The 24,973-nt window shown below is 39.9% G+C and overlaps 1 protein-coding gene across 3 annotated transcripts in view; it reads left to right on the top strand.

Moving 5' to 3' along the window:
- LOC112983250 (transient receptor potential cation channel subfamily M member 6) overlaps positions 1-24,973 on the top strand; it is a 96,319-nt gene that overhangs the window by 55,370 nt on the left and 15,976 nt on the right. For 2 of the 3 annotated variants that reach the window (XM_064502925.1, XM_026100239.2), the window contains exons 22-34: positions 1,669-1,920; positions 2,854-3,028; positions 4,659-4,773; positions 6,503-6,702; positions 9,927-10,059; positions 11,804-12,942; positions 13,694-13,806; positions 14,780-14,906; positions 15,809-15,906; positions 18,206-18,264; positions 19,675-19,700; positions 21,536-21,586; positions 23,884-23,949. In XM_064502925.1, the coding sequence (XP_064358995.1) occupies positions 1,669-1,920; positions 2,854-3,028; positions 4,659-4,773; positions 6,503-6,702; positions 9,927-10,059; positions 11,804-12,942; positions 13,694-13,806; positions 14,780-14,906; positions 15,809-15,906; positions 18,206-18,264; positions 19,675-19,700; positions 21,536-21,586; positions 23,884-23,949 (2,554 nt within the window). The remainder of the gene's footprint in view (positions 1-1,668; positions 1,921-2,853; positions 3,029-4,658; positions 4,774-6,502; positions 6,703-9,926; positions 10,060-11,803; positions 12,943-13,693; positions 13,807-14,779; positions 14,907-15,808; positions 15,907-18,205; positions 18,265-19,674; positions 19,701-21,535; positions 21,587-23,883; positions 23,950-24,973) is intronic. The other variant, XM_026100240.2, reaches the window with a different exon arrangement.

The following is a 24,973-nucleotide window of genomic DNA, read 5'->3' as shown; positions in this document are numbered from 1 at the left end:
TTAACAGATGTTACATACAAAATATTTTAAGGGTCTCCCTCAAGTCCAGCTGACCCCCTAGAAACAAAATTAGAAAAAATCCATCAAATTTTTATGCTGTATTAGCTGGACAGGAAAAAATGACAGTGATCAGTCAAAATTAATCATATTAACTGTGCCTGATTAAGTCTGAGCTTCTGAACACACCTTGCACTCCAAAGCTGAGGTTAGGAACAAAAGCAGCTGTGCATTTCCCAAATTATTTTATCTGATCAGACATATCTTCAGTGTGGAATTGCCACATAATAGTCAACAGTATTGTGAGGTATTTTTAATGTGATTTTTGCAATGCTGTACTTTTAGGAGAATAAAGCACTGAAAAAAATCAGTTCTGAGTGAAGGATGCTGTTGAAATAGTCAGATCACTCAGGAGAGTGTGAAATCAGTTAAAGAGAGGTGAAGAATTTTAAGGGGCAGCAGAAATTTTGGGAATAGATTGAAGTCTGGGATGAACATAGGAGTTCTGTGGCTGCATGAGATAAAACTGAAAAAATATACCCAGGGACTGTTTGACTGAGAAGAAATCAGATATGCATAGCAAGTACTTTGGAGATCACTATTGTGCTATTGCATCCTATTGATGGTGCATCAGCATCTTTCTATCATTAACCCTTACTAGACACCTAGAAGTTGATGTCTTCTGCATGCGTTTCTTTGTCCATGTACTGGTTCTGGACTGCTGGAAAAGATTTTGTAGGACACGAGGTCTTACACGTGCAGCTAATGAACTGCTGAGGGCCTTGCTATATGTGACTGCAAGCCCATATTTCTCTAGATTGTATCAAGTAATTGTTAAAGGCTTTAGGCCCTGATCCTGCAACCAGCTACTCATGTGGGTTAGCCCAGTTGAGTTCAGTAGAATCACTTGTTTGTGTAAATGTGTTCCTGTGCGTAAATTCTTTCAGGATCAGGTCATAACATTTCAAAAGCTCTCTTTCACTTGCTACTTATCTGTGTGATCTTACATAGCACTGCATAATTGGCCTCACTCACGCAATGTGCAAAGGCTTTATTTATGGCCTCCCAAAGATTCCACTTCACGCATTTGTTCAGTGAAGCTTAAAATCCCTTTGGGGCACCTCAAGAGTTCAAGGAGCGAACATTTCATTCTTTACCTTGCTAGTTGCCAGCACTCCTTTTTTTAGCATGTCCTTGGCAGAATGCAAGGATCTTGCTTTATATTTTCAGTCTAAAGTAAGATGCATTAATTATTTTCCTGTCAGCAAGGTTAGATTGGCATTTTCCATGACTTAGGGGCTTTTGAAATGTCTGTTGCAGGTCATGACCATTCCTCTAGAAAACACTAATTAATTTATAACAATACATATGCATAATAGTTCTGTACTGCCTGCTCCTTTCTGCTGAGGAATGTGCTTTTCAGTGAGTGGGTTCAGTATCAGAATTCATTTTTCCTTAGAATAAGCTATCCTATTTGCTTGAGCAATATCACATTATAGATTCAATACAAACCTCAGTAGACGGTGGATTGCAGTAGTAATATGCAGACCTGCTAAAAGCAGAGAAAAAGGAGTACATTCCCAAATATCACGAAACGATTCAGACAGGAAAACTTTAAAGAATGTATCAGTGATTTTAATGGTGCTTCTGTTTTTTCCACATTCTGCTCAGGTATTTATTTCAGAGCCTGGAAAATTCAGTCAAAAAGTGAAGGTGTGGATTTATGAATACTGGAATTTTACTGATTCTATAGCTATCATTCTGTTTATGATTGGGTTTGGCTTGCGCTGGTTCAACCCACCTGTTCGAACGGCAGGGCGGCTGCTTTACTGCTTGGATATAATATTTTGGTATGCACGGCTCCTTGATCTTTTTGCTGTGAATCAGCATGCTGGCCCATACCTGACAATGATTGGGAAAATGGTAAGTATTACACTTTGGAGAAACATTTTTGTAGTTAAGGTATCTACTGAGGAACCTGTAAATGTCAGAAATGAATCTAGAAAAGAACGGTGGCCAAATGAGAGGTGACCTAATATCTCATAGTGACTATATTACCTGCATTACCTGTGTTCTTTCTGTTTGTGAGTTTACAATCAGATTTCAGTTCTCTCTAATTTATTTATAACTTGAATTTATTCACAAAAGCCATTTTCACTCGGTTGCTTGGAGAAGGGTTGCATCTGAATTGAGTTTCTGGTCCAGCTTCATAATAGGAGGAAGAAAAATCTCAGTCTCTGGCAGACGGGCTCACTACTATAGATAATTCCCCTAGCTCTTGGAAACTGTCTCATTATTATTTTACATTTTGATTCAAATAATTATATCCCATTTTTAGCAGGCAAAATTTCTCTGAGATCAAAGTTAATTTTTTTCCGTTTGGTATCAGAACTGCTGCTGAACTGCTGCCTAGTCTTGAGGGACATCTGCAGATTCCCTCTGTAATTTCCCTTGGTTGTTGGAAACTATCTTATTAATACTTTTATATTCTGTCTTGCATAGTAATTCTGGTCTAGTGGTAGAACGTGAAATCATTTTCTCTGCTATTCCTTGCTCTCTGTTTGAAAGAACGTATAACTAAAGAAGAGAACCAACACAAGTCTCTGCGTTATTCAAATCCTACTTAAGACCTTAAGATGGTCTTAAGCGAGTAGGATTTGTGGACTTTTTAGACCAGAATGAATTTAACTTCTAGAGAACACGTGGATAATCCAGTTGATAGAATATTTTTCCTTCCTCTAGTAGATTAGATTATTTGTACTGTTTTTTTATTCCTATTGGTAAAAGCTGTGATTGATTCTACTCCCTAAAATGTATGTCTCCTTTACATATAATTACCATAATTTTTCCACGCAGACAGCAAACATGTTCTATATTGTGATCATGATGGCCATAGTCCTGTTGAGTTTTGGAGTGTCACGAAAGGCAATCCTTTCACCAGAGGAGCCTCCTTCTTGGACTCTGGCACGAGATATTGTGTTTCAGCCCTACTGGATGATATTTGGTGAAGTCTATGCTGGAGAAATAGATGGTAGGTAATTTTCACAAGCCAGGTCACCAGCTTAAATTTAATATGCACTCAAACATGGTCACTTAGGGCTCTTAGAGCTTGGACCACAAATTGCATCTGTTCTTGCTCAAATGATTTTGATTCCAGTATGCATATATGTCCTTAATTAGTTTAATACTGTATGAATAAAGGTGAGAATGTTAGTTGCTTTGTTTAAAATGAATATTAAGCTTTGAAGCCTCCAAATTTAACTTTTGAAATGAAATATATTACAAAGGTCAGAGCAAAGCACATAGGGACTAATACTAGGCTTATTCTTGTTCAGGGGATCTGCCAGCAAAATGAATTTCCAATTAGGCCAATCCAAAAGTGCTGATCTCCTGGAGAAAAGACTGCAAAGTTGCCATAAAAAATAAAAGGGGAGAGGAGGAAAAAAGAAAAAAAGGAAAGGATTTTTCACCATAATAAGAGTTGTATTAACAGGCATCATTCTTAAATCAACCAGTTACATATAGCAAAAATATACCAAATCAGTGTAAATAAAAAAGATGTTCTATCTTGATTTTTATGGTTTTGACTTTATGGCAATAAGAGAAAAGCCAGGCACTCCAGGAGGTACTTCATCATTACAGATGGAAGGCACTCAGATGCTGCTAAGTTGTGGGTGCAAGTAAAACAGTCCTTAAAACAGAAAAATAGGTAAACAGAGATATTTAAGATATATAGTTCAGCATAGATCTGCTTCATTTATATAATGAAGCATGTTGCATCCATTATTATTGCTGAAACAGTGACATGATGACTATGTATCTTGATTATGGAACAATTTTTTCTCAGTCAAAATACTTTTGATAAAAGTGCGCTGTAAAGTTTCACAGTTTAGTCCATTTAATCACTTACTAATGCTAAACTTTTAGAAATTTGAAACTTCCCAAATAAAAGTATGATTTCTCTAATGACCCTGAATGCTGCAGAATTTCTTCTGCATTTAGGGCTGCTGCCTTATAAATATATTTTTAAAATGTCCTCAAAGATACAAAATTTGATTAAAACATTACAAACATTAAAAAAATATTTTGGCAATTTAAAAACTTTAAGAGATCCCTTAGTTAGTGAAACATTGTGTCCTCTCACAATATATATATATATAATATATATATAGCCATATATCCATTTGCACATGCGTTAATATGATCGAATTGAAGCTGTATAGGAATCATACTCCAGGTTCGATGAAGCAGTCCTGGGGCCTTATTGTTTCCACACTGGAGTCGGTGAAAGCTTTATTACTTGCTTTAACGACTGATGATTTGGATTGCAATTTTCTTGAGTGTGTGCTGTAACCAGCATATATTTCAGTTACATCATTTTCCCCTTAACAAAAAGTCCATTATTCTTGTAAGAACTGATATTTAAGAAATGGCATCTAGAGCTTCTGTCTTGCAGTGGAAACTATGGGACAGTAGTGTCGTGAAGAAGCCTCAGATCATCTCCCTTGAGCGGAGGTAGACTCTTTAATCAGAAACTAAATAACCTAACGCTATGGGAGCAACTGGAGCCATCCTCTTTCTTACTGGTGCAAGTGCAGAGCCCATGCCATTGCTCTGCTGATGTCCTTGCTAATCGTTGTCTGCATGTCCTTTACTTTCAGTCTGTGAATCCAGCCAAGACTGTCCTCCTGGCTCCTTCCTTACGCCGTTCCTCCAAGCTGTGTACCTCTTTGTGCAGTACATCATCATGGTCAACTTGCTCATTGCTTTCTTTAAGTAGGTACCATGGGTATATTGCTGCAAAAGCAAGGCCAACTAGTAGGTGCTCTGCCAACACTTCTGTACGAGGCTTCCACCAGAAATGCTCCACCAGGGGCATGTTGATGAGGGGTTGTTACCCCATCTTTCAAGGGGTCCAGGTGGATAAAAGAAAAACGGTGGAAGTAGGAGGGTGGGAGGAAGGGGATGAGGAGGCAACTAAACTGTTTTGCCATTTAAACAGAATCTAAGCATGTAACTGTGATGAAGGAAGGGAACAACTCCACTTGGCAAACAACCAGTATTAATTACTCTGATGTAATTTGTTCTTCATTCCTAAAATTTACCTTTCTTGTGTTGACAGCCTGCATAATGTTCGTCATATTGTTCATCATAAAGAAACATAGTATTTAAACTGACAGATAAATGAAGGAGACATTTGAGGAAAGAGGGGTAATGACTTTGTTAGGGGCGTGCTCTTCCTCTCGGAAATGACTTGAAAATTCATGTTGTTTGGTGCAATCTGATGTGTTCTAGAACTGAAATCTAACTGCAGTGTTTTTAAATCTCTGCTTTTTAATGTCTGCTGCCAGAATAGGAGTGTTTCATCGATGACTTTGTAGCAGTCCGAAACTTTTCAGTTTTAAGGGGGACTCCCTGAAAACCCTTCCACTGCAGTGGATTAAGTTTCTCATGGATATGTTGATGCTAAAAAGCAATGTGTGCAAATGTTAGCAGAGAACAATCTAATCCAAGCAGTTAATTTTTTTTCCTAGAGTTCTAGTATTTCTGAGGAAGAAAAGTCAGCTGTAAGTTTAAGAAAAAAAATCAAATGAAGAATGTAGTGATTAATATTCAAGAAAACTGAATGATCAAAACTTGTTCTATTCCCATTTCCAATTAGAAATCCCTTTCCTGAAATTGTTGCAAGGCATTAATTGTTTTTTAAATACACAGCTGTGAAATTGTAATTTGAATTATTTCTAGATTTAGACCTTCAGCAACAACGACATGTTAAACCTTCTGCTTAGTGATTTGCAGAAATGGGACCAAAAATGGATATTAGCAATATGTTTAATTATGCTCCCAGAAGCAAAACTGATGTTTTTGTGATTATATGTTGGGCATGAAGGACTCAGGTAGGACTGCAATTGAAATTAAAGTGCCAGAAAAAACAAAGTTGCTTGCCTGAACTGGGGTCTGTGATAGTATGGGAAAATGTTAGATGCTGCATCAGTCAAATTTAGCAGCATCACTGCAAGAAGTACCCTGCACAAGAGCTGCCTTTGCAGCTACTTCTTGCAGCAGGTATTTTGTCTGAGGGAGAGTGAACTGAAGAACAGCAGGACTGTTTTGTTAACATGCTTCCTTTAGCCTGACTCCTCCATTTAATCCGGTTCAGATTGGCAGACAATGTTGAGTTCCCAGATAGACTGCATATTAAAGTTTAAATGCTCTGGCTGAGATTTTCAAAGCCACTTCAGGGATATTTTTTGCCCAGTTCCCATTAATTTGAATGGGAATTGGATCTCCAAATCTTTTAGGCAGCTTTGAAGATCTCATCCTCTGTGCGCTAGCTGCAGGCACATGCTACTGCTTTGTTAAATGAAAGTTGCTAAGCTGATTTACTTCGCTGGAGAGATGGGACTTTGTTAAATTAGATCTGTAGACAAGCATCTTCTGCTGTACTGGGAGGATTTCTCACAGGAATGTTTTACCTCCCTCTCCCCTTTATCTCTCTTCTCAGTAATGTTTACTTTGACTTGAAATCCATATCGAACAAGCTCTGGAAGTACAATCGTTACCGCTACATTATGACCTACCATGAGAAGCCATGGCTGCCTCCACCTTTCATCCTCCTGAGCCACATTGGACTCCTCATCAACTGCATCTTCCACCATCGGCCCCCAAATGAGTTGGATCAAGAGGAAGGCGATGTTGGACTAAGTAAGCAGCGCAAAGCTGGGGACCAACAGGAATAGCTGGTGGAGTGTTTTGCCCTCTTCCCGTCAGCTACTTTGTAGCTGAGCTCCTCCAAGAAAAGAGATTCTCTGGGGTGGGAGTTGTTTTTATTTTCGAAATTGAATTTAACCTGCCTGTCTAAGAGCTCATTTAGGGCAGTGTTATGTTTAGTTTTTGGCTTTCTCTTTGCTACATATTGTGTGTCAGTGAAGACATGCTATTGACAGAATGAAGAACTTAAACAGGTTCTGAGTTTTAACTTACACCATTGCCTGGCAGCACCATCATGCTCAGTCACGGTTATTATCTTATTTTCAATGAAGCTGGCCCATGACCTCCAAATGATGTTGCAGAACTGTCCTGATGGAGTAGCATCAATATGTTGCAACTCTGAGCTGAACTAAAGCGACAGCAGTTTTTTTCTGTAGGATACAATAATGTTATTTTTAAAGAGAATAAGCTACACTGGAGATAAACATTTTTTGTACATTTGTCCTGAAAAAATGAACAGTTCTTTTTTAATGCCCAGGCTCACAGACCTTTTTGATGACTCTATGTTTATTTTTCTGATAATACTCATTGACTTCTTCCCTCTGTGCCCTCCATAGCCCATTAAGTTTTCATGACTTTTCTCTGTCTGGATCATAGGTCATCAGCATCTCTGGTTCGTTTGGTAAAGGACAGCTTAAGTGAAAACAACACTGAGTGGAGATGAGACTTCTGTTTTCAGTCCCTTTGTACAGTAATGATAGTCATATGTATTAAGTAAACTAGTTAAGGATGCTCTGAGATGAGGCACTAGTGGCCCGTAAAAGATGCTTCAGCAAACATTACAGTCCCAGACCTGTTATGTAGTGCTGCATATGAGTGGAGAGTCCCTTCCTGACTTTGTGGCATCAGCTGGTGATGTGAAACCTAATATTTGAGAACCCATTTCTGCAATAATTAACAAAAACTGTTTGTAGATATACAGGAGCCATGAGGGTAGAACCCCATTAAAGCACATCGGCCTCTGAGTGAACAGGATTAGTAAAAGGAAACTCCTGCTTGCTAGATAGATCCGTGGCCATGCATCAAAGGACCCCTTTGTGTTAGGCTCTGGGCTGGATGTTAGTCAGTGTGCCATACTTTGTAACAGTGGGTGTCAGGGGTAAAGGTGAGGCCCAGAGCAGTCCCCCATAGTCCCTGGCAGTACTGTATCCTGCTGGGCTGCGGGGAGGCAGCAGCAGCGCTGCAGTGCAGTGTGATGAGTGCGATTGCATGAGCAATGCAATGTGAAAGTCGCAGCAGAGCCCGAGGCCAGAAGACGTCCAGAGATGGCAGATTTGGGGATAGAGGACAGGAGCCTCCTACCTCCTTGTTGTGGCAGTCCCTCTGTGCACCATTCCTGCTGTTGTCACCTTAACCCTTCTCGCCTTGGCGCTGCTCCATCCCCAGGTCCTTCCTATGCCTCTTCCTGGCGATGCCGCCTCCCCATCCTGCTGCTGCCAGCTCCAGCCGCTGTGCCGGGAGCAGCCCCCAGCCACCGTTGTGAGGGGAGGCATGACCACAAGGTGCTGGGATGGGGTGGGAGACAAAGACTCAGCGGTGGGGTCTTGCTGGGTGATGGGGCAAGGCAAGGGAGTGAGGAGGAGGAAAGGTGGTTGGCTGTAAGTTTATGTCATAAGAGGCTGGGGAATGTTGGTCTGCAGCGCTGGACAGCCTCATCCTTTTTTTGGAACGTGATGCAACTTACATCCTTGATGCCTAATAAAAGAGTTGCACAGCCCCTGCTTGGGTTATGTTTCGTTCAGGATTTTCTCTGCTGCACATGAATCCCTGAAGATATCTGCCGTGCTCACAAATGTGGGCTGAACTAATCAATGGTGAGCTGCTTTACTGCTGCTCCTAGACTCGGCTGCTCTATCGTGGCTGGGTACAGCAGCCTTCCTTTGAAGTAGCACTGTTCTTTTTATATATGTGCATAGTATGTTAAGTGACTAACTTGGCACAGAGGGTGTCTTACTTGTAAGGTACAGCAGGCACCAGGAAAGCTAAACGACTGCTTCGCATATCTAAAAAGATGGAAGGCAGCTAGTACCTCGCCTACACCCTTTCTCAGAAAGAGATTTCCTCTTCATATACCTTTGCTTTCTTTTTCTATACGCTTATGCGTTGCTTGATAAGTTTCTTCTACGTAAATTTTGGTATGATGGTAATTAACTGGTTTTAGCAATGAGGATCCAGTGCCACCCAGTGGAAAATCAATGAAAATGCTAAGGTAAAATCTGAGGCAAGGTCACCAACGGGTTAGAGGGGAAAAGAGCCGAGCAGATGATCACATCTCATTCTGCATGGGAGAAGGATCCTGGACCACTGTGCAGTGCTTCACTGGTGTGCCCTGTGTTGCAGCAGGTTATTAAAGCTGGTAACGAACATTGTCTTGCAATTTGTCACAGCTACCCCCATAGTAAGTGCAGCGGGAACTCTGGTACGCAAAAAGAAAAATAAAAAAAGAGCTTGGAAGATGTGCAGCTTGGATCACAGAGGTAGCTAAAGATAAATCTTCTAGAGACTGAATTGCTTTTTTATACCATATGCACTTCTTCATGCTAACTTATATTCAACCCCTTCTCTCAGAAGTCTTATGTTGGTCTTCTAGAAGAACAGTCTCATGAACAGCCTAAGCGGTGGAGTTCTAACCTTTTAAAAGAATTCGTTTCACCCCAGTGCAAAGAATATTTGCTTAATATTTTGTTCATACAAACATTTGAAGCAAGTAGGTGAGAAAAAGCTTTGTAGCTTTGTGTTCTTGAAAGGATGATAATTGTTATGGATGAATAGCCCTTAATGAATGTGCTGATCAAATTATAGCAAGATCTTCGTAGGTAAGTCTCGTATATCTGTCTCTAAGTCTTATGAGTCTTAGACATGTGTAACAAAATACTGGAAAAAGTTAGAAAATTTATCTGTGAGCATTGATTTAGCTATGCATTTTCAAGTCTTTAAAAGTGAGTGGAGTTTCTGTCAGGGTAGTTTCTCGGCCTACGTAAGATGAGATGAAAAACACATTTATGCATACTTGGCTCAAATTCATACAATGAGGTCTGATTCATTTTTGTCAAGGAAGGGAAGGAAACCTATTCTGAAGGTTTGCTCTTTTTTCACGGTGGGGTATAAATGGAGGGGCATTTGTTAGCATGCTTAATACCAGCTATTACTTTGTTCAGAGCTGTACCTGAGTGATGAGGAGTTAAAGAAGCTCCATGACTTCGAGGAGCAGTGTGTGGAAAAATATTTTCATGAGAAGAATGAAAGCTTGAGTTCCAGCGACAGTGAAAGGATCCGTGTGACGACAGAAAGGTGTGTTTTGTGGCTAATTTGTGTCCTTTGTATGCTTTTGTCGTATAAAAAGACTTTGATAAGCTAAAACCTTTGGAACAGATTATGGCCACTGTGAATATGAGAGGCATTAGTATGCATAGGCCCTTATAATTGGGTTGAAATGTAACGCATCTGAACTAATGGAAAGCCTGGCTGGGAAGTGCTGCTGGCAAAATTGGATCTCCGGATGTGTGCAGTATGCCAGCAGTTAAAGCGGTGCAGGAGGGATTTGCTCAACTTCACTGTTGCAGACTAGGTAGCACCAAGAAGGTGATGCTGGAATAGAGCATACAGTACATTTTTTCATTTAAAGGCTTAGCAGTGCAGGAACACCGTGAGAATGTTTCTTGTGATCAAGTTCTGCAAACTGCTGTTTGCAGAAATAACCGTATAACCATTGTAGCATTAGCTACAATATACTCTTTTGGTTTGCAAAATATCGATAGGGCTATTAACAGGATTTCAGAACTCGCAGTATTAGCCTAATTCAGCTTTCTGTTGAAATCAATGGCAAAGCTGCCATTAAGTTTGATGGGAAGAATTAAACAAACTGAGCCCTGTAAAAAGTCTTATTGAATGCCAATACTGATATGATCCAATAAATTAATTCTGACTAGAGTAAGATAGCCCCTTAATCTTTTCTTGTTCATAGACCTATTTTCTGCATACCAAAAGAAAGCATATAAACAAAAGGATGTCTCCTGTAAAAGAAATAAAATAAATGGGTTTGTTCACAAGCTGCAATATTGACTGCAGCAAAAAGATTTCATTTAATGGATAGCTATAGATCTGAAAAGGGATTTTTTTTTTCTTTTTTGAATGCAAAGGTAAAATGTGTATCATAGCAGAGGAAGAATCCCTTCTAAAATAAATTCATTTAGATGAATAAAATATCTTGGAACATGGGTATTTGATTTTATTCAGCCATTGGTTAAATATTACACTGTTTAGTTACTCAGTGGCAAAGGAAAGGAACACCTCTGGCATATTGCCTGCAGCCAGTTTATCACTATCTTAGTGACAAAGTACCAGAGAGAGTAGCTTCAGGAGGTGTGAAGATAATGATTTGGTTAAAATGAAATCATTCAGTTTTTCCAGGCTGAGAAGTTCTCACACTGTTTGCTGGGGATTTGAAGACCATTGAAAAGGTTCTGCTTGTTTTGCAATTGAATTTTACTTGAAGATAACTGGTGGCGCTGGACATACAAAATCTATTCAAGAGGCAAAAGAGGTCGTTGGGAAGGCTCTTTTCCCAGCAGACTCTAATATTTGAGAAAGGGAAGCGTATCTGTAGGCTTGCATGAGCCTTATCCTTCTCATTCTTGCACAAGAAACGTAGAAATGCAGGATGACTGGCTGATTAGCAATACACTTCTCATCTCCAAAGCTGTGTCATATTACCCAAGGTTTAGTAATTATATGGCAAGGCGTGTGGATTAGTAGGAAAATGGTAATTTTTAAAATAGATGCCCCCTGAGCAAAAAGCCTGTCTATTTAAAAGTCATGGGTTTTTCGCTCAGCAAATCTGAATGACAGATTGAGAGTCTGGATTGGTTTTGTCAAATGTAGATGTGTATGAGAATGGAAGTCATGTAAAAAAAAATGAAGGACTGTTTAAATTACAGATTTTTTCAATTCTGTTAATGGCTTCCTTCATCACCTGGCAAACAGAAATTAAGATCTCTGTTTTGATATTTTAATAATTTTTTCTTTTTCCACCTAGAGTGGAGGAGATGTTTTTGCAGCTAAAAGAAGTACATGAGAAGGTATTTTATATCAAGGAATCTTTAATTTCCCTGGACAGCCAGCTAGGACATTTGCAAGACCTGTCTGCCTTGACTGTGGACATCCTGAAAGTGATTTCGGCTGTAGACACCTTGCAGGTGGAAGAAGCCTTGCTGGCTGACAGAAAACATCGAGCCTGTAGGAAGCTCCCCCATAGCTGGAGCAATGCGCTGTATTCCAAGACTCTGAGCAGTCTGGAGGGTTTGCATGATAAGAAGTACAATTACTACAGCATGCCACCGTCCCTCTTGCGGAGCTTGGTGAGGAGTCAGTGGTCATCAGAGTGTCGAGGCCATGTTTTGAGGACTGAGGATAGGAAGGCGGTGGAAGACAGCTCTCCAAGGATAGAAATAGAAAGTGACACGCTCACTTCAGGGGTATCTTCTGAGACTAAGTCCACTCCTAGATATGGACAATTTTTGCTGGTTCCTCCTGAGCATCAAGGAGGGTCTTTCTCTGAGGATGTCGGCTTGAATTTGTCCTTTTCAAGCGCTCCTGACAAATACAGGGAAGTCACATTAGGGGACAAGCTGCAAAGCAGCATTGAAGCACAGCAAAATTTGAAGAGGGTCCATCTCAGTGGAAAAGAGCCAGAAGATTATCGATGGAGTCAGAGTGACTTTGTTACTCATTTGCCAAGAGAAAATTCTGATGGTGTAGTGACTGATTGTCCTATAGGTCTCCAGCCATTGCCACCTCTCTGTGAGAATGCGACACCCTCATGTGATGACAGGGAAGAAACTGAAGGTGGTTATGTGAACTGGGGATTCTCTGAAGGTGATGAAAAAGGGGTTTTGAGGAGGAAAGAAAAGAAGCCACTGTGCATACATTCCACCTATAATAGTGACTGCAATTGCATGGGCAGTCCTCCCAGGCATGTCCAGATAGAAGAATCACAGTCTTTCTCCTATAACTCCAGCAAGTCAAGATACAGCAGTGATGTCTGTCAGAACAAGCTGAAACGCAGCACCTCCTTCTGGATCAGCCCACTCTGGAGGGACTGGAGTTTCTGCAGGAGCAACAGCTTGCAGTCCCATAGGGAAGAGGAAAGAGAGAAAACCTGCAAGGCCAGAGGTGGTAATAATAAAATTTTATACCTCTACCATATCTTTTATGGAGGAGCCAAAGACATTGCACAGATTTCTCTTTTGCATGCAGGATGTATCAGCCGCAGTTGAGGGGAGTAGCGGGGAATCCAGAGTTACTCCTCTGCTTTCCTTGCGGTGGGTCTGGTTGCTGTAGGGCAAATCTGAAGTGTGGCTGGTATCTAAGCAATATGACGCTGTGTGTCAGGGCACAGCAGCAGTCCAACCCTGATTCTCCCCCTCTGGCATGCACCCTGTGGTTGTGACTATGCAACCGGGGTGATGAATGGACTGTGTTGGCTCTGAGGGAATCTCCCACACCAGGAAAGCAATCCCAAAATAACAGGAACTGGAAGAAACTGTGCAAACCCTTAAAGGTACATCAGCATTATTGTAGGCCAGATGGATGAATAGAGAATGAAGAGGTAGATATTTTCACAGTAGATCTGAAAAAAAAAAAAAGAAAAAACCCATCCGCTACCAACTTTGTTTACAAGAACTAAAATATAGCAGACTCCAATTTTAAGTATAAATAGTATGAGATGATGGCTAACATTTGTTGTTTTATATCTTATGATGGTGAACATCTTTGTACTGAACTGCATGAATTTCATGAGTATTAGCTTTGGGTATCACAAGTCATTCTCAGCTTGCTTTGGAGATCTGCCAGCTCTCAGTCTTATCAGTTCTTCTCTTGTAAACAAAATCTCTGTAGCTTAACCATGTTTTTTGACCACTTACAGACTCCTCACTATCTAGTGAGCTATGCCACAGTGAGGCGACAAAAGCAAAACAACAAAACAGATACAGAACGTCTCCGAGGGAAAAGAAGCAGCAAAAACTCCTTCAGGTGCCGGTATGTGTAGATGCAAGAGAATCACATAATCCATAGCTGTCTTTTTAGTTCACTGAGAGCAGTTTTGTAGTGTGGGACAAAATTAAAGCTTCACTGAAAATGCATACATTATAAAATACTATATGCGAATTGGGGAGTCTTTTGTTCTCTGGCTTTGGTTTAATTTCCCTTTTGTCTGAGTGCTTGGGAGTTCAGTTTTGAACCTGGTGAAGTCCACTGGCTTTGCCAGGTAGTAGACCAAACCTGTTATTGGCTTTACACAGTAAGGAATCTGCCCTCACACTTTGCTGAAAGGGGGAATTTGGGGAGGCTTGATACGGTCTGGGAGCAGTGAGCTCAATCCCGGCTTCCTGCATGCAGCAGTAAAGAGACAAGCCATGCCTCTTATGTTGTCTTCTGTCTATGAGGGTTTGGTAATCTTTCCTCTGAATCCAAGTATAAGTGGCAGATAGCGTGTTGATTCTCTCTCTCTCTACATATGTAGGGGTGTGTGTGTGTGTATATATATATATATATATATATATATAATTATTTATGTATGAAGCTAGTCTCGTATCAATACGTATGTGCACATATATTAAAAATTATTTATCATCTGGAAACAGTTACCCCTGTTTAATGAGATGAAAGCTGAAGGTGGATTGGTTTACATACGATGCTCAGGTCAGCAACAGACCTGAGGCTTGAACTTTGAGACCTAATTCTCTCCTAAGGTATTCCAGGGGACCTCAAAGTTTATTTTGAAAAGCTATAGTGTTAGATTTTTCACTGGTAGTATTTTCTAGACAAAAGCAATGTGTCTTCTGCAACTTGTAACAAAAATGGGAAAATCTATTTCTCAGTTGGGAGTCATGTCAGTCATTGGCATTTCAGTGATACTCTGAAAGGCCATGGCATAGTGCAGCTGTCAGAGGACCTGCAGAGGTGCTAGTCAGCTTGTAAATTGAGTGCTGTTTTGTCTGTGTCTTGCCAGGTGATTACAGTGGATGATTGTCCCCAGAACACCCAAGTGAGTTCAGAACCTGTGGAGAGCAACGTCTGGAGTGAAGAAGAGAAACACAGCAAGAACTGGCTCACTGTGTCTAATTTCAGCCAGCTAAGTATGTGATACTTTGCAGCTGGTGAAATTCAGGACAGCCTTAAAAAGAAAAGCAGTAAACAAAAATTTGCAAACTCAAAGTGTTATCCACCACTTTCACTTCATGGCATAACTTGTACATGCTGAATACAATTAGACGTTGGTGTGGACGGCTTGGACATTTGTTCTGCCGTTGTAGAGGCAAAATGGATATAGGTGGGATGGAAGTTCAGTTACATCTTGCTGTTGAGTGTTGTTTGGCTCACATGGGTGATAGCTGAGCACTAATCCTCAAGAATAAGGAGGAAGCAAGGAGGATGATATCCTTGTCTCCTCTCCTGAGGTTTCTTCTAAAGCAGCATCCTGGCTAATTGCAAAGATAGTCTCTGGCAAGTTTTTAAGGGTGTTTAAACTTGCAGGTGATGCTGCAATACTCTATCTGTTGGCAGATTCCCTGCATGCATTATTCATTGCTCAGAAATACATCCTCCAAGGGCAAGAAATGAATTCTGCATTGTGTCTGTAGGAATGAATAGGGAATGACCTTTCTGCTCTTCTTTTAGTAATTCTCTAGCTCTTTCATTCTGAGAAACCCTTGCGTAGGTCATCTTACCTCTCAGCTTTGTATGACACAGCTCACTGGCTTTGGTTTGCAAGCTGCTAGGAGAAGCTCCAAGGACTGCTGTGACTCAGTACTTTGTGGTCCGAGGAGGACAAGGCTCCCCTGAAATTGCTGGCAGAGAATGGAAACAGTCTGTTTTAATTCTGTGAAATTCTATAATTGCATTTATAGCCCATTACTCATTTGCTAGGGCAGTATGGTGTATAGGTGTTTATTTTATAGTGCTAAAGAGGTGTTTATTTTACAGCAACGGGCTGTTTATTTACACTCCAGATATTGCTGATATCTGTTCTTTTGTTTAGGTTTGGAACGTCTCAGTTACATGCACCAAAAATTGAAAAATCAAGAAGTTGATAGGCATACCATACCAGTCTGTGATTACCTGAGGCGTTCTCGAGAGGTAAGACTTAAGGATGTACATCCTAGACCATAGCTACATGGCAGTGCAGCTCTCCTGCCCTCCGTGGAGTTGCTGGTTCTTTGTCATGAAATACCCCTTGATACATGAGGAACTATGTTATATACTGGGATGGCACGTGTGTGCTAGTAAATGAATAGTTTAACAGCAGTTAGGGCTCTGTGAAGATTAATAAAATGGGATATTAAAGTATTAAATCAGGAGGTGGGTTTGGATATGACTAAGGTGGTCCAAAAGCCAAGCATGTATTAGTAATTCACTAGGCAATTGAGTGAGTACGCAGCTTGGTCTTGAATCTATAGGCAGAATCAGTTAGAGAAGTGAAGTAACTTCTGGAAAGTTAGCTACATAGCTCTTAATCTAGAAGGCAGAGATAGTTATTTCTTGTAAAGTGTGAGTTAAATATGGATAATAACTGCAAAGCTTAGTTTTCTTAACCTCTGGCTTAAAAAGACCATATCTTACCAGAATTAATTTGCAGCTCCGTATCATAAAGCCCCTCTGCCTATGTAAATCAACATAGGTTCATTGACTTTGATGGAACTAGACCAATTTATATTTGCTGAAGATCTAAAGAGTGTAGGCAAGAAGCTGGGTTACAGAAACATCTATCTCTTTTTAAATGGCATGGTTAATGGAAGAAAATGCATCTTTCACCACATTGCATAGGGGTATCTCAGAGGTATGAAAGGAAATTAACAGGGAATAAATTGAGAAAAGGAACTGTGAAATAATCCTTTCCTCTTCCTTTCTCAACAGCACCCTTCCTTGCCTGTTTCACTCGTAGTGCTCTTGATTATTGAAAGAGGGATTTTTGAAAGCCTAGCTTCCTTTTCACTGTAAATTTTGTGAGTTCTTGGTTTTTTTTTTTTAAAGAAAGGAAGATGAGCCAGATCTAAATTTAAAAAATGGCAGTTTTGTGTATGAGAGAGGGGAAAGAGAAAAAAAATCTAAATATTTCTTCTGATTGTACATTTTCTGTTAAACCTAAACTTGGAGACTAAATCAATAAATATTTGAAATGGGAAACACAGGGTCGGACAAGCAAAATAAAGGTAAAGCTGTGTGAAAAGACTAATCTGATGCTTCAAAACTCAGATTAAAGTTGCTCAGGTAAAACTCAAGGGTGGGATTTTTAAGTCCTGAGAAAAGTTCTAGCGACTACAGTGGGATCAGTTAGGCCAAAACTAGTTACTTCCAGAATGCCAGTTTCAAATAATTTGAATCTTTAAATATCTATGGTGCAATACCCATTGAAGTCGCTCTGCCTCCCCTTGATTTCTGCCTGGGTTATGAGTGTGTGTTTGTGCATATATATATATGTATATATTGCTAAGCTGTCACAGTGTTGCTGTATCCAACTTGTTCAGTTTGGATTGAGATATATTTTTAAAGAAAAGAATTTTCCCTAAAATAGTACTTCTCAGATTTACCCCCCGAACACCAGTGCTTCACAAGTCTCTCTTAATGGCTAGCAGGGAGCAAAGCAAGGGAGATGTGTGTGGGAAGGTCTCAGATTTGTTGAAGAATTTTTCTCTGCAAAGCAATCTACAAGGTGAAAATATGAGTGAACTCTAAGCTAGAAAATTTGAGAATTAAGTTTGAGATAATATTCAGAGCTGAATTTTAGTTAATTTGTCTTTAAACTTCATCTTTGAACTTTCAATTTGTGCTCTACTTCTTTTAAGGAACAAAATCTGTCTGGCTACTGCTTTTAGAAGAATAGTCCCATCTCTGACTAGCACTTTAGGAGGACCTGGCAAATGACAGGCTGTCTGATAAGTGCAATTTTCCCTGATAGGGCTGGAAGATTAAAAGATGTTTTGAGTATTTTTTTAACTGAAAGACCTGGATACGATCTAAATATCACTGGAAAACTGTTCAGTATGTTGTCTTCTATTATAAAGGCTCAGGATGCATTTTTTTTTAAACTGTAAAGCTTATTCTTAAATTTGAATTTTCTAATACAAAGGAAGTTTCTGAATACTTTCTAGAAGGCCTTTATGACACTTTTATAGTAAGCTTTTGTGAGTGTATTGAGATGTAAGTGGAGACCTGAGTATTTTATTCAAACGTATGGAGACAACATGAACAAATTAATTTTTCAATTTACTGTAGGTACAACAATGCCATAATTCACCTGCCTGTCAGTGGGATTATTCACGCTAACAATAAACATACCAATAACTATTTCCAGGATTTAGACCTTTCTGAGTTGCTTGGTGTGCATGTGACAGTGATGTGCAGACTTTAACAGTAAAAGTATTTCTTTTCTTTATAGGATTGGAGTCATAGCATGTTTGGAAACACCCAGAAAAATAATCTGAACAGGAACTCCTTGTATGTATTCCTACATATATTGAGATATTCATTACAAGCTTTTATGAAGAGACTTCCATGCTTTCTGCAGGTTTCCACTTCAGTTCTGTAATAAGCTTTGGATGAGAAATTTATCTGAAATGAAGAATTAAGGCAATTCACTGTGTTTTAGTTTCTTCCGATGCAGGCTTATTAATGGAGATAAGAGATCCATTTAAAAAAAATTTGTAATTTTAGGTGGAATAGAGACCCCCTTTATTATTCTAACAATATCCAATTTTCTAATTCAATCACTGAGATCATGATCGCATCTTTTAATTAGCCATTATTCCAATCTAGTGAACATGAAAGGTTGCATTTGCTTTTGCTGTGTCAATTGCATGTTTGCTCTTTTAATAATTAAAACCCTAGTAACTCCTGAAAGCTGTTCTCGTTCTCTGATTAAAATCTGTTGTTTTGAGTCTGCACATTTGAAAAATATTTGGTTTGTTTTTTATAAAGAACTTTCAGTAGTTATTAAACTTTGATTATATTGAGTGAAATTATACTGATTTCAAAAATGTTTTTAATTTTCTTTTTTTTTCTTGTTTTGTTTTCAGCTTGATTGATAATTATGTTAATACTTGGGGTATTTTCACATGTGGTGCTGTCTCTCTCTTCCTTTTCCTTTGCTTTCCTGTTTTCATTGATTGCTTTTACATGTCCCCTACTTAGTAACACTGTGGATGTAATAAATAAAAGGCACTGTAAAACTGTCACATCCCATATAATTTCACCATGGGAAGAGGAAAAAAGATACTATGGGTTTTTTTTACCCATGCTGTGCTTTTTCTTTTTTACTCCAAAATTTATAGGCAGTAGGCAAACTGCATATCTTCCATCAGGACTTACAGGCCTTGCATGGCCTGATTCTGTCATTCAATCTGTTGTCTTCAGTGGCACCTCTCTGGTGTGAGATATCCACCATCCTCTGTAATAAAAGCTACTTTAACGTTAAGGCTGAAACCTTAACCCGTAACCAACAGTTGAAACAGGCTGCTTTTACGCAAGCGAGTGCAGTGGCACGTGTAGCACTGAGGACAGCTGAGCATTGATTCACATGGTTTGGAAAATGATCAAATGGGAAGGTGACCAAAGTGGTCTTTGATTGATGCTATTGTTACCGTCTAAATGAGGTGGACAGTGACGCACAATGCTAAGAGCAGCTCAGCGGAAAGCAGAAGAATGCAGAAAAACATCACTGCTCTTTCGTAACTGGGGTTTATTTGCAAATCATTGCAACAAACAAAATTGCACTGGGAGTTACTTTGTTTTATGCTACAGATCGAACCTTTGTGAGTTTGGCCTTCACGTAGCTCACATCTCGTTATAGGTATCAGTGTTAGCTCAGAAAAGTTTGAAGTAAAATCTCAAATGTTTGCTTTTGAACAGGTTAAGAAGTTCAGAGGGAACCAACAGTAAGTTTTTCATTGTCTGTTACTCATTGTAATTCCTCTCTGCAAATCCCATCTTGACAATCCTGAAGTACAGAATCCAAAGGGAAGTTAATTTGCTATAGTTGGATGGTTATAGGAAGATGTTCAACTATTATTTCATATGTTAGTTACTAATTGTTACTTTAAAGTCTAAGGCCTTTTTATATGGGAGCATGTTTTCCTCATGCTAACTGCAAAGTCTTAAAAGAAAAAAATCTATTTTTACGCAAGTCTGCCCTGTTATGTGCTGCTTTTCAGCAGGAATAAACTGTTTAAAAAGATAGTGCTGCTTTTATCCCTGGCAGTCTGACAGATCTTCTGAGTTAAAGTTGGATATATACCTGAGGATAGATCATGATTAAAAAATTTCTTATGTATGCTTGATATTTTCAAGTTGCAGTTTGGTGCAACTCCTCCATTTGTGTGGTTTCACTGAAATTATAAAAGCAGTGAAGGATTGAGTTTATTATCAAATTGGCAGTGAAGAAATTCAAGGTCATGGCAAGGAATGACTTTGCTCCATAAAAGTAGAGCGCTGCTTAACTTCACTTACATTTTTTTGGCTTTTTAGTCTACTCTGTGTTCCAGTTTTCCCGACATGCCGCACAGCTGTAATGGGCTGTGCAGCTGGGTATCTAACCCTTGTTTAAGGCTGGCTGAGATGTGGAAATGGGGCACCCTCCTCCTCACCCCCCCCCCGTACGAGCTGCTCTCTCTGCTCAGGCTGTGCCCAAAAGGCTGCAGCGCTGAAATCTGCTGCGGTGAGATGCGGGGCTGCTTTCCAGAGCCCAGCGGTTACAGTGCTGCTGCTTTGATTAAAACCCACTTTTCCCATCCTCAGAAGGACTGATTTGGCCACTGTTCTCTTTTCGTGCTAGCTGTTCTGCTTGGTGTGAAATGCTGTGATACTGGTTGGGCCTGGCATGAAAGAGAGCAAAACGGATCTTGAATCACCAGCTAAGGGCACTCACCAGAAATGCCAATCCTTCCCCCCAAATCTATTTGTTTTTTTTATTTAAGATCTGTTTCCTTAGGGAGGGGAATCTAAGAAAATAAAAACAAAAAAGAAAAAAGCAGCAAGAAAAGTGTAATGTCCAAATAGTTTGAGATTCGGTTTTAATAACCTCCATTTTCAGAATTAAAAGTAGCACAGTGTACATGTTTTTTGAAATCTGGCATTTTGAAGGCTTATTTTCCAATAGGGAAAAAGTAGTTTCATCTGATTAATGGAAACATGTTCATTAATCTCGGTTTTATTATAAAATGGCTTTTAATAAAACAAAGCTTTTTGGACCAAATTTGATCTGGCTGTGCCTCTTTAACGTCATGCAACCACACAGATTATTTGCCTGTTTATATTTTAACAGCATTTTAGATGTCATGGGTTAATGGGCCACTATTATTATAACTTTGGTGTAATAGCATAGTTAATGGAATGCTTAATGACTGAGGATGGTGTTGGAAAAATCGTGCCTTTGGGAGCCTGTGAAGCATGATGGACAGCAAAGTGCTTTTAATATCCCAGAGGTGTAATTGGCTCAAAAAAACTACATGTCCTTGAGGTTAATATGACTAGTTTCCCACCATTTCCCTGAATAAATAAGTCATCTGGCTATATTGCATTGATGATGAGATGTGCCAATATACTGTATATTATAGCATAGTTAAAGCCTATCAGCAGTTTTCTCTTCAGAATGCTCAGGCAGTAATTCTGATTAATCTGTTTCATGACAAACTCTGGGATGGAAGGAATTTGAAATCAAGCATTTATCTCTGCTGTAATAATTAACGTAATGATCCTTTAAACATTGTTTCAGATATCTTTGCCTGCTTGAAAACATCTCAAGATCTGCATCATCATTACTCAGGTAAGCAGGAGGCATCAGAATGATAGCTGAGTAATTTAACAAATTAAAAAGAACATTACTCCTTTCCCTGTCATCCTCTGTGATTTTCACTTTGAAGAGTTGCACAATTGCCCACTGCAAAGAAGGTTGTTTATTAAATCATGCCTAACACAGCACTGAGGAAACTGTGAATTATTTTCTTGCTGCTAATTGCTCCATTTCAGTTATTTTTGGCAAATCCTGAGCAGAAGGTACATAATAGCTTTCAAAATATCAGCGGAAACAATGAAGGGAGCTCTGATTCCTGTGGGGGTGGGAGATGCACGCATTCATTTATAGCTGTCGCTTCCCCTCACACCTCCTTCGTGCTTTCTGGGCTTGGCTTCTTCGATTTATTTATTTGTCCTGTACTACTTAATCTGTGTTTATGAACAGAGAACCTATGAACTCATGGAAATCTGTCAGGGAATAAATCATTTGGATACTAATTGCCCACTGTCCTTGAGCATGCACAGAGTTTCCTCCAAAGGAAACTGGATTTCTGTTTTTCCCAGAGGAGAACTGTGCAGAGCTTGCCGGTAGATGTCTCTATTGCCTGCATGACTTGGGCTCCTTTCAAGGGAAGCTTAGGGTAAACCAGGAGCATTAGCAGCCACCTGAAGTTCCAAAAACTACACTATTTTCGCTCTCAATAACACCTCCTCGTTTGTAGTCAGTGTACAAGAGTAATTTCTCTCACTTGGTGGGATTGCTGCAGTGATGAATTGGGCTCTATTCATGCATGCTCTTTTGGATTAGTTAGGATTTTTAGCATAGATAAGGATTGTTTCCTTTGTGAGCTGACAAAATCAAAGGCTTTGGGAGGTTTCTGGTATATGTTTTCATTTCTCAAGAAGACCGGGATAGAATTTAGTCAGCTAAGCCCAAAACTTTGGTCCTAAAATCCCACACCATATACTGCTTATATTAAAAAAATGCTTTAGTTTTGCTGTAGTGTTTCACAGGCAGCTACAGTTCTGCCTCTCTGCACATTCAAAAGAACTTGACTTTTGCCCTGAGTTTAGTGGCTTGTGCAAGAGTGAGCTCTGGCCTGGTCTGAAGGCTTTCTTGCAAAGCCTGGCAGGAGGGGAACAGAGGGGGATCCTCTTGTTCACTTCCTTTTCCCTGTTAGGCAGTAATTTACTGACTAAAGCATGTTCCTAGCAGGGCTTCAAAGGACGACCCTGTTCTTTTGATCCATGCTCCAAGGACTGTTTAGGCATATTAACTAATCCCTGTCAAATTCGGAATATAGAGATTGTAAACAAGCCTTGAATCGGAGTCTGGAACACCGATCTTCTCACCTGAGAACCCTAATTCATAGGTTAGAGAGTCATGGTCCCCCTTGCTCTCTGCTTCTGGGCAACTCAGTCTCTAATTCCTTTCGGCTCAGGGAAGTGGTTTTGAAAAGAAGGACAAGGGAGTGCCCAAACTCTAGAAGAGTTTGCAGTCAGGGCTGTTTGGTTGCTCTGCAGAGAAACAGAGCTCAGCTATGGGTCGCGTCCTGCTTTGGACACGAGTTGTGCCCTCAGCCACTGAACAGGGAAATTAGGTGCTCAGCATTGTAGCTCCTGGGTTGCCTCCTTATTCTAACCTTAACCCCTTTGAGGCTTATCTGACACCCCTCTCCTGCTTCCTGATATCCTGCACATTTTGAAGACAAATCCGTAAACACTTGGTTGGTGCTCAGGAGTTCTGAAGGTGTTTATCTGAGAAATAGGCCCCCAGTTAGGGTGGGATAATAACGTTACTGGTGTGGTCTGGCACAGAGCCCAGATGAAGAGGCTGCACTCTGTGCAGGGTGAGCTTGGATTTCACTGCAGTGCCTTGCTAAAACCCCAGGCAATTCTGAGCCTTACAAAGACAGCCAGCAAGGTTAGCTGAGGCCAGTACATCATCTTAGCACAATTCAAATATTGCTACCCTGGAGCTGGCAGAAGAAGGGAGCAGCAGCCACGGCCCTTGGTGGAAGGTGAGGATGAAGCATAGCAGAAGGAGCTCTTCTTGCCAGGGCGCAAGGGGCCAGTCCCAGAGAGGCAAGGAGCACAGCCTGTTTTCTGGGAAGGAGGGAACAGGGAAAACAGTGGCGGTTGATGCTTGTGAGATACCTTGGGTGTACAAAAGGGTGCTGCTGGCTGGGTAGAATTTCTAAAATGCTGACTAGGATCACGTTGCAGCTTACTTGGCTTTGTGCCCTGCAATAAAGCAATGTCAGATTTTTTTGAAGCTCAGCCAGGTTGATGTTTACTCAGTACAGTAGAGATATGTCTTGTTTGCAGCTGTTGAAAGAAACAACTTAATGAGACTTGCTCACACCATACCATTTACACCAGTCCAGCTCTTTGGTGAGTACCAACTTTCTGGTTGTTTTCTTTATCCATGCGTTATTTTTTAAAGACTGCATTTGCGACATTGGGTTAATTTCAGTTAATTAAATTAAATTTATTTTCTAAAAGAAATGAACCGGGATAGAGTCAGAATAATTCAGGTTAGGAAGGAATTATGGAGGCCATCTAGTTCAACTCCCTGTACGGCCAATTTAGATCAGGTTGCCGAGGGCTTGTCCAGTTGAGTTTTGAATATCTCTATGAACAGGGATTCCACAGCTTCTCTGGACAACCTGTTGCAGTATTTGACTACCTTCACTAGGAATTTTTTTTTCATAATATTAATTTGAGTTTCCCTTGCTGCAGCTTGGGTCTCTTGGCACTCATGTAGTTACTGTGCACCTCTGAGAAGAGTTTAGCTTCGCCTTGTCTATAACCTTTCATTAGTTAGTTGAAGACAGCAATAAGATTCCCCTATTAATGTTTATATGTATTTATATATATTTATATTCTCTCACACAGACACACACACACGCGCACCTATGTATATGTGCAGCACATCTCAAGAGGAAAACCAGATGTTGGCTGAAAGGGCAGCACTGCTGTACCTGGTACAGAAGCCTTGTAATTTGCCAAGGAAAAAAGAACTGTGCTGTAATTGAAGAATGGCAGGGAATAATACATGTGATCGTTTGGAAGAGATTTGAAATTAGTGTACTATGTTGGCTTACAGCAGCAGGAGCTCTGCCTCTAGACACTTGAGATCTAGGAACCTTTTTTTCAATGGGTAGAATATTTTGTCTCACAGCAGCTAATTGCTGATACTTCATAGGATTTCTTGGAAGCTGATTACTGCAGATAATTAATACAGCTATGACCATATTGAACATTCTAATCTCTGAAGCCCCTGGGAGACACCTTTTTAGGTATTAAATTGTCAAAAGATAAGAAAATGAAGAATTGATATAAGACTAAGAAATGTACCTGGTTATCGTGTCTTTGTTCAAGTGTCTTATTTTTATATCACTTTCCATTGCTTTAT

Source organism: Dromaius novaehollandiae, chromosome Z (assembly GCF_036370855.1).
Source record: "Dromaius novaehollandiae isolate bDroNov1 chromosome Z, bDroNov1.hap1, whole genome shotgun sequence".
In the NCBI taxonomy this organism is placed as follows: Eukaryota; Metazoa; Chordata; class Aves; order Casuariiformes; family Dromaiidae; genus Dromaius; species Dromaius novaehollandiae.
The sequence above is the reverse complement of the archived record's forward strand: the minus strand, read 5'-3'. Positions and strand labels throughout refer to the sequence as shown.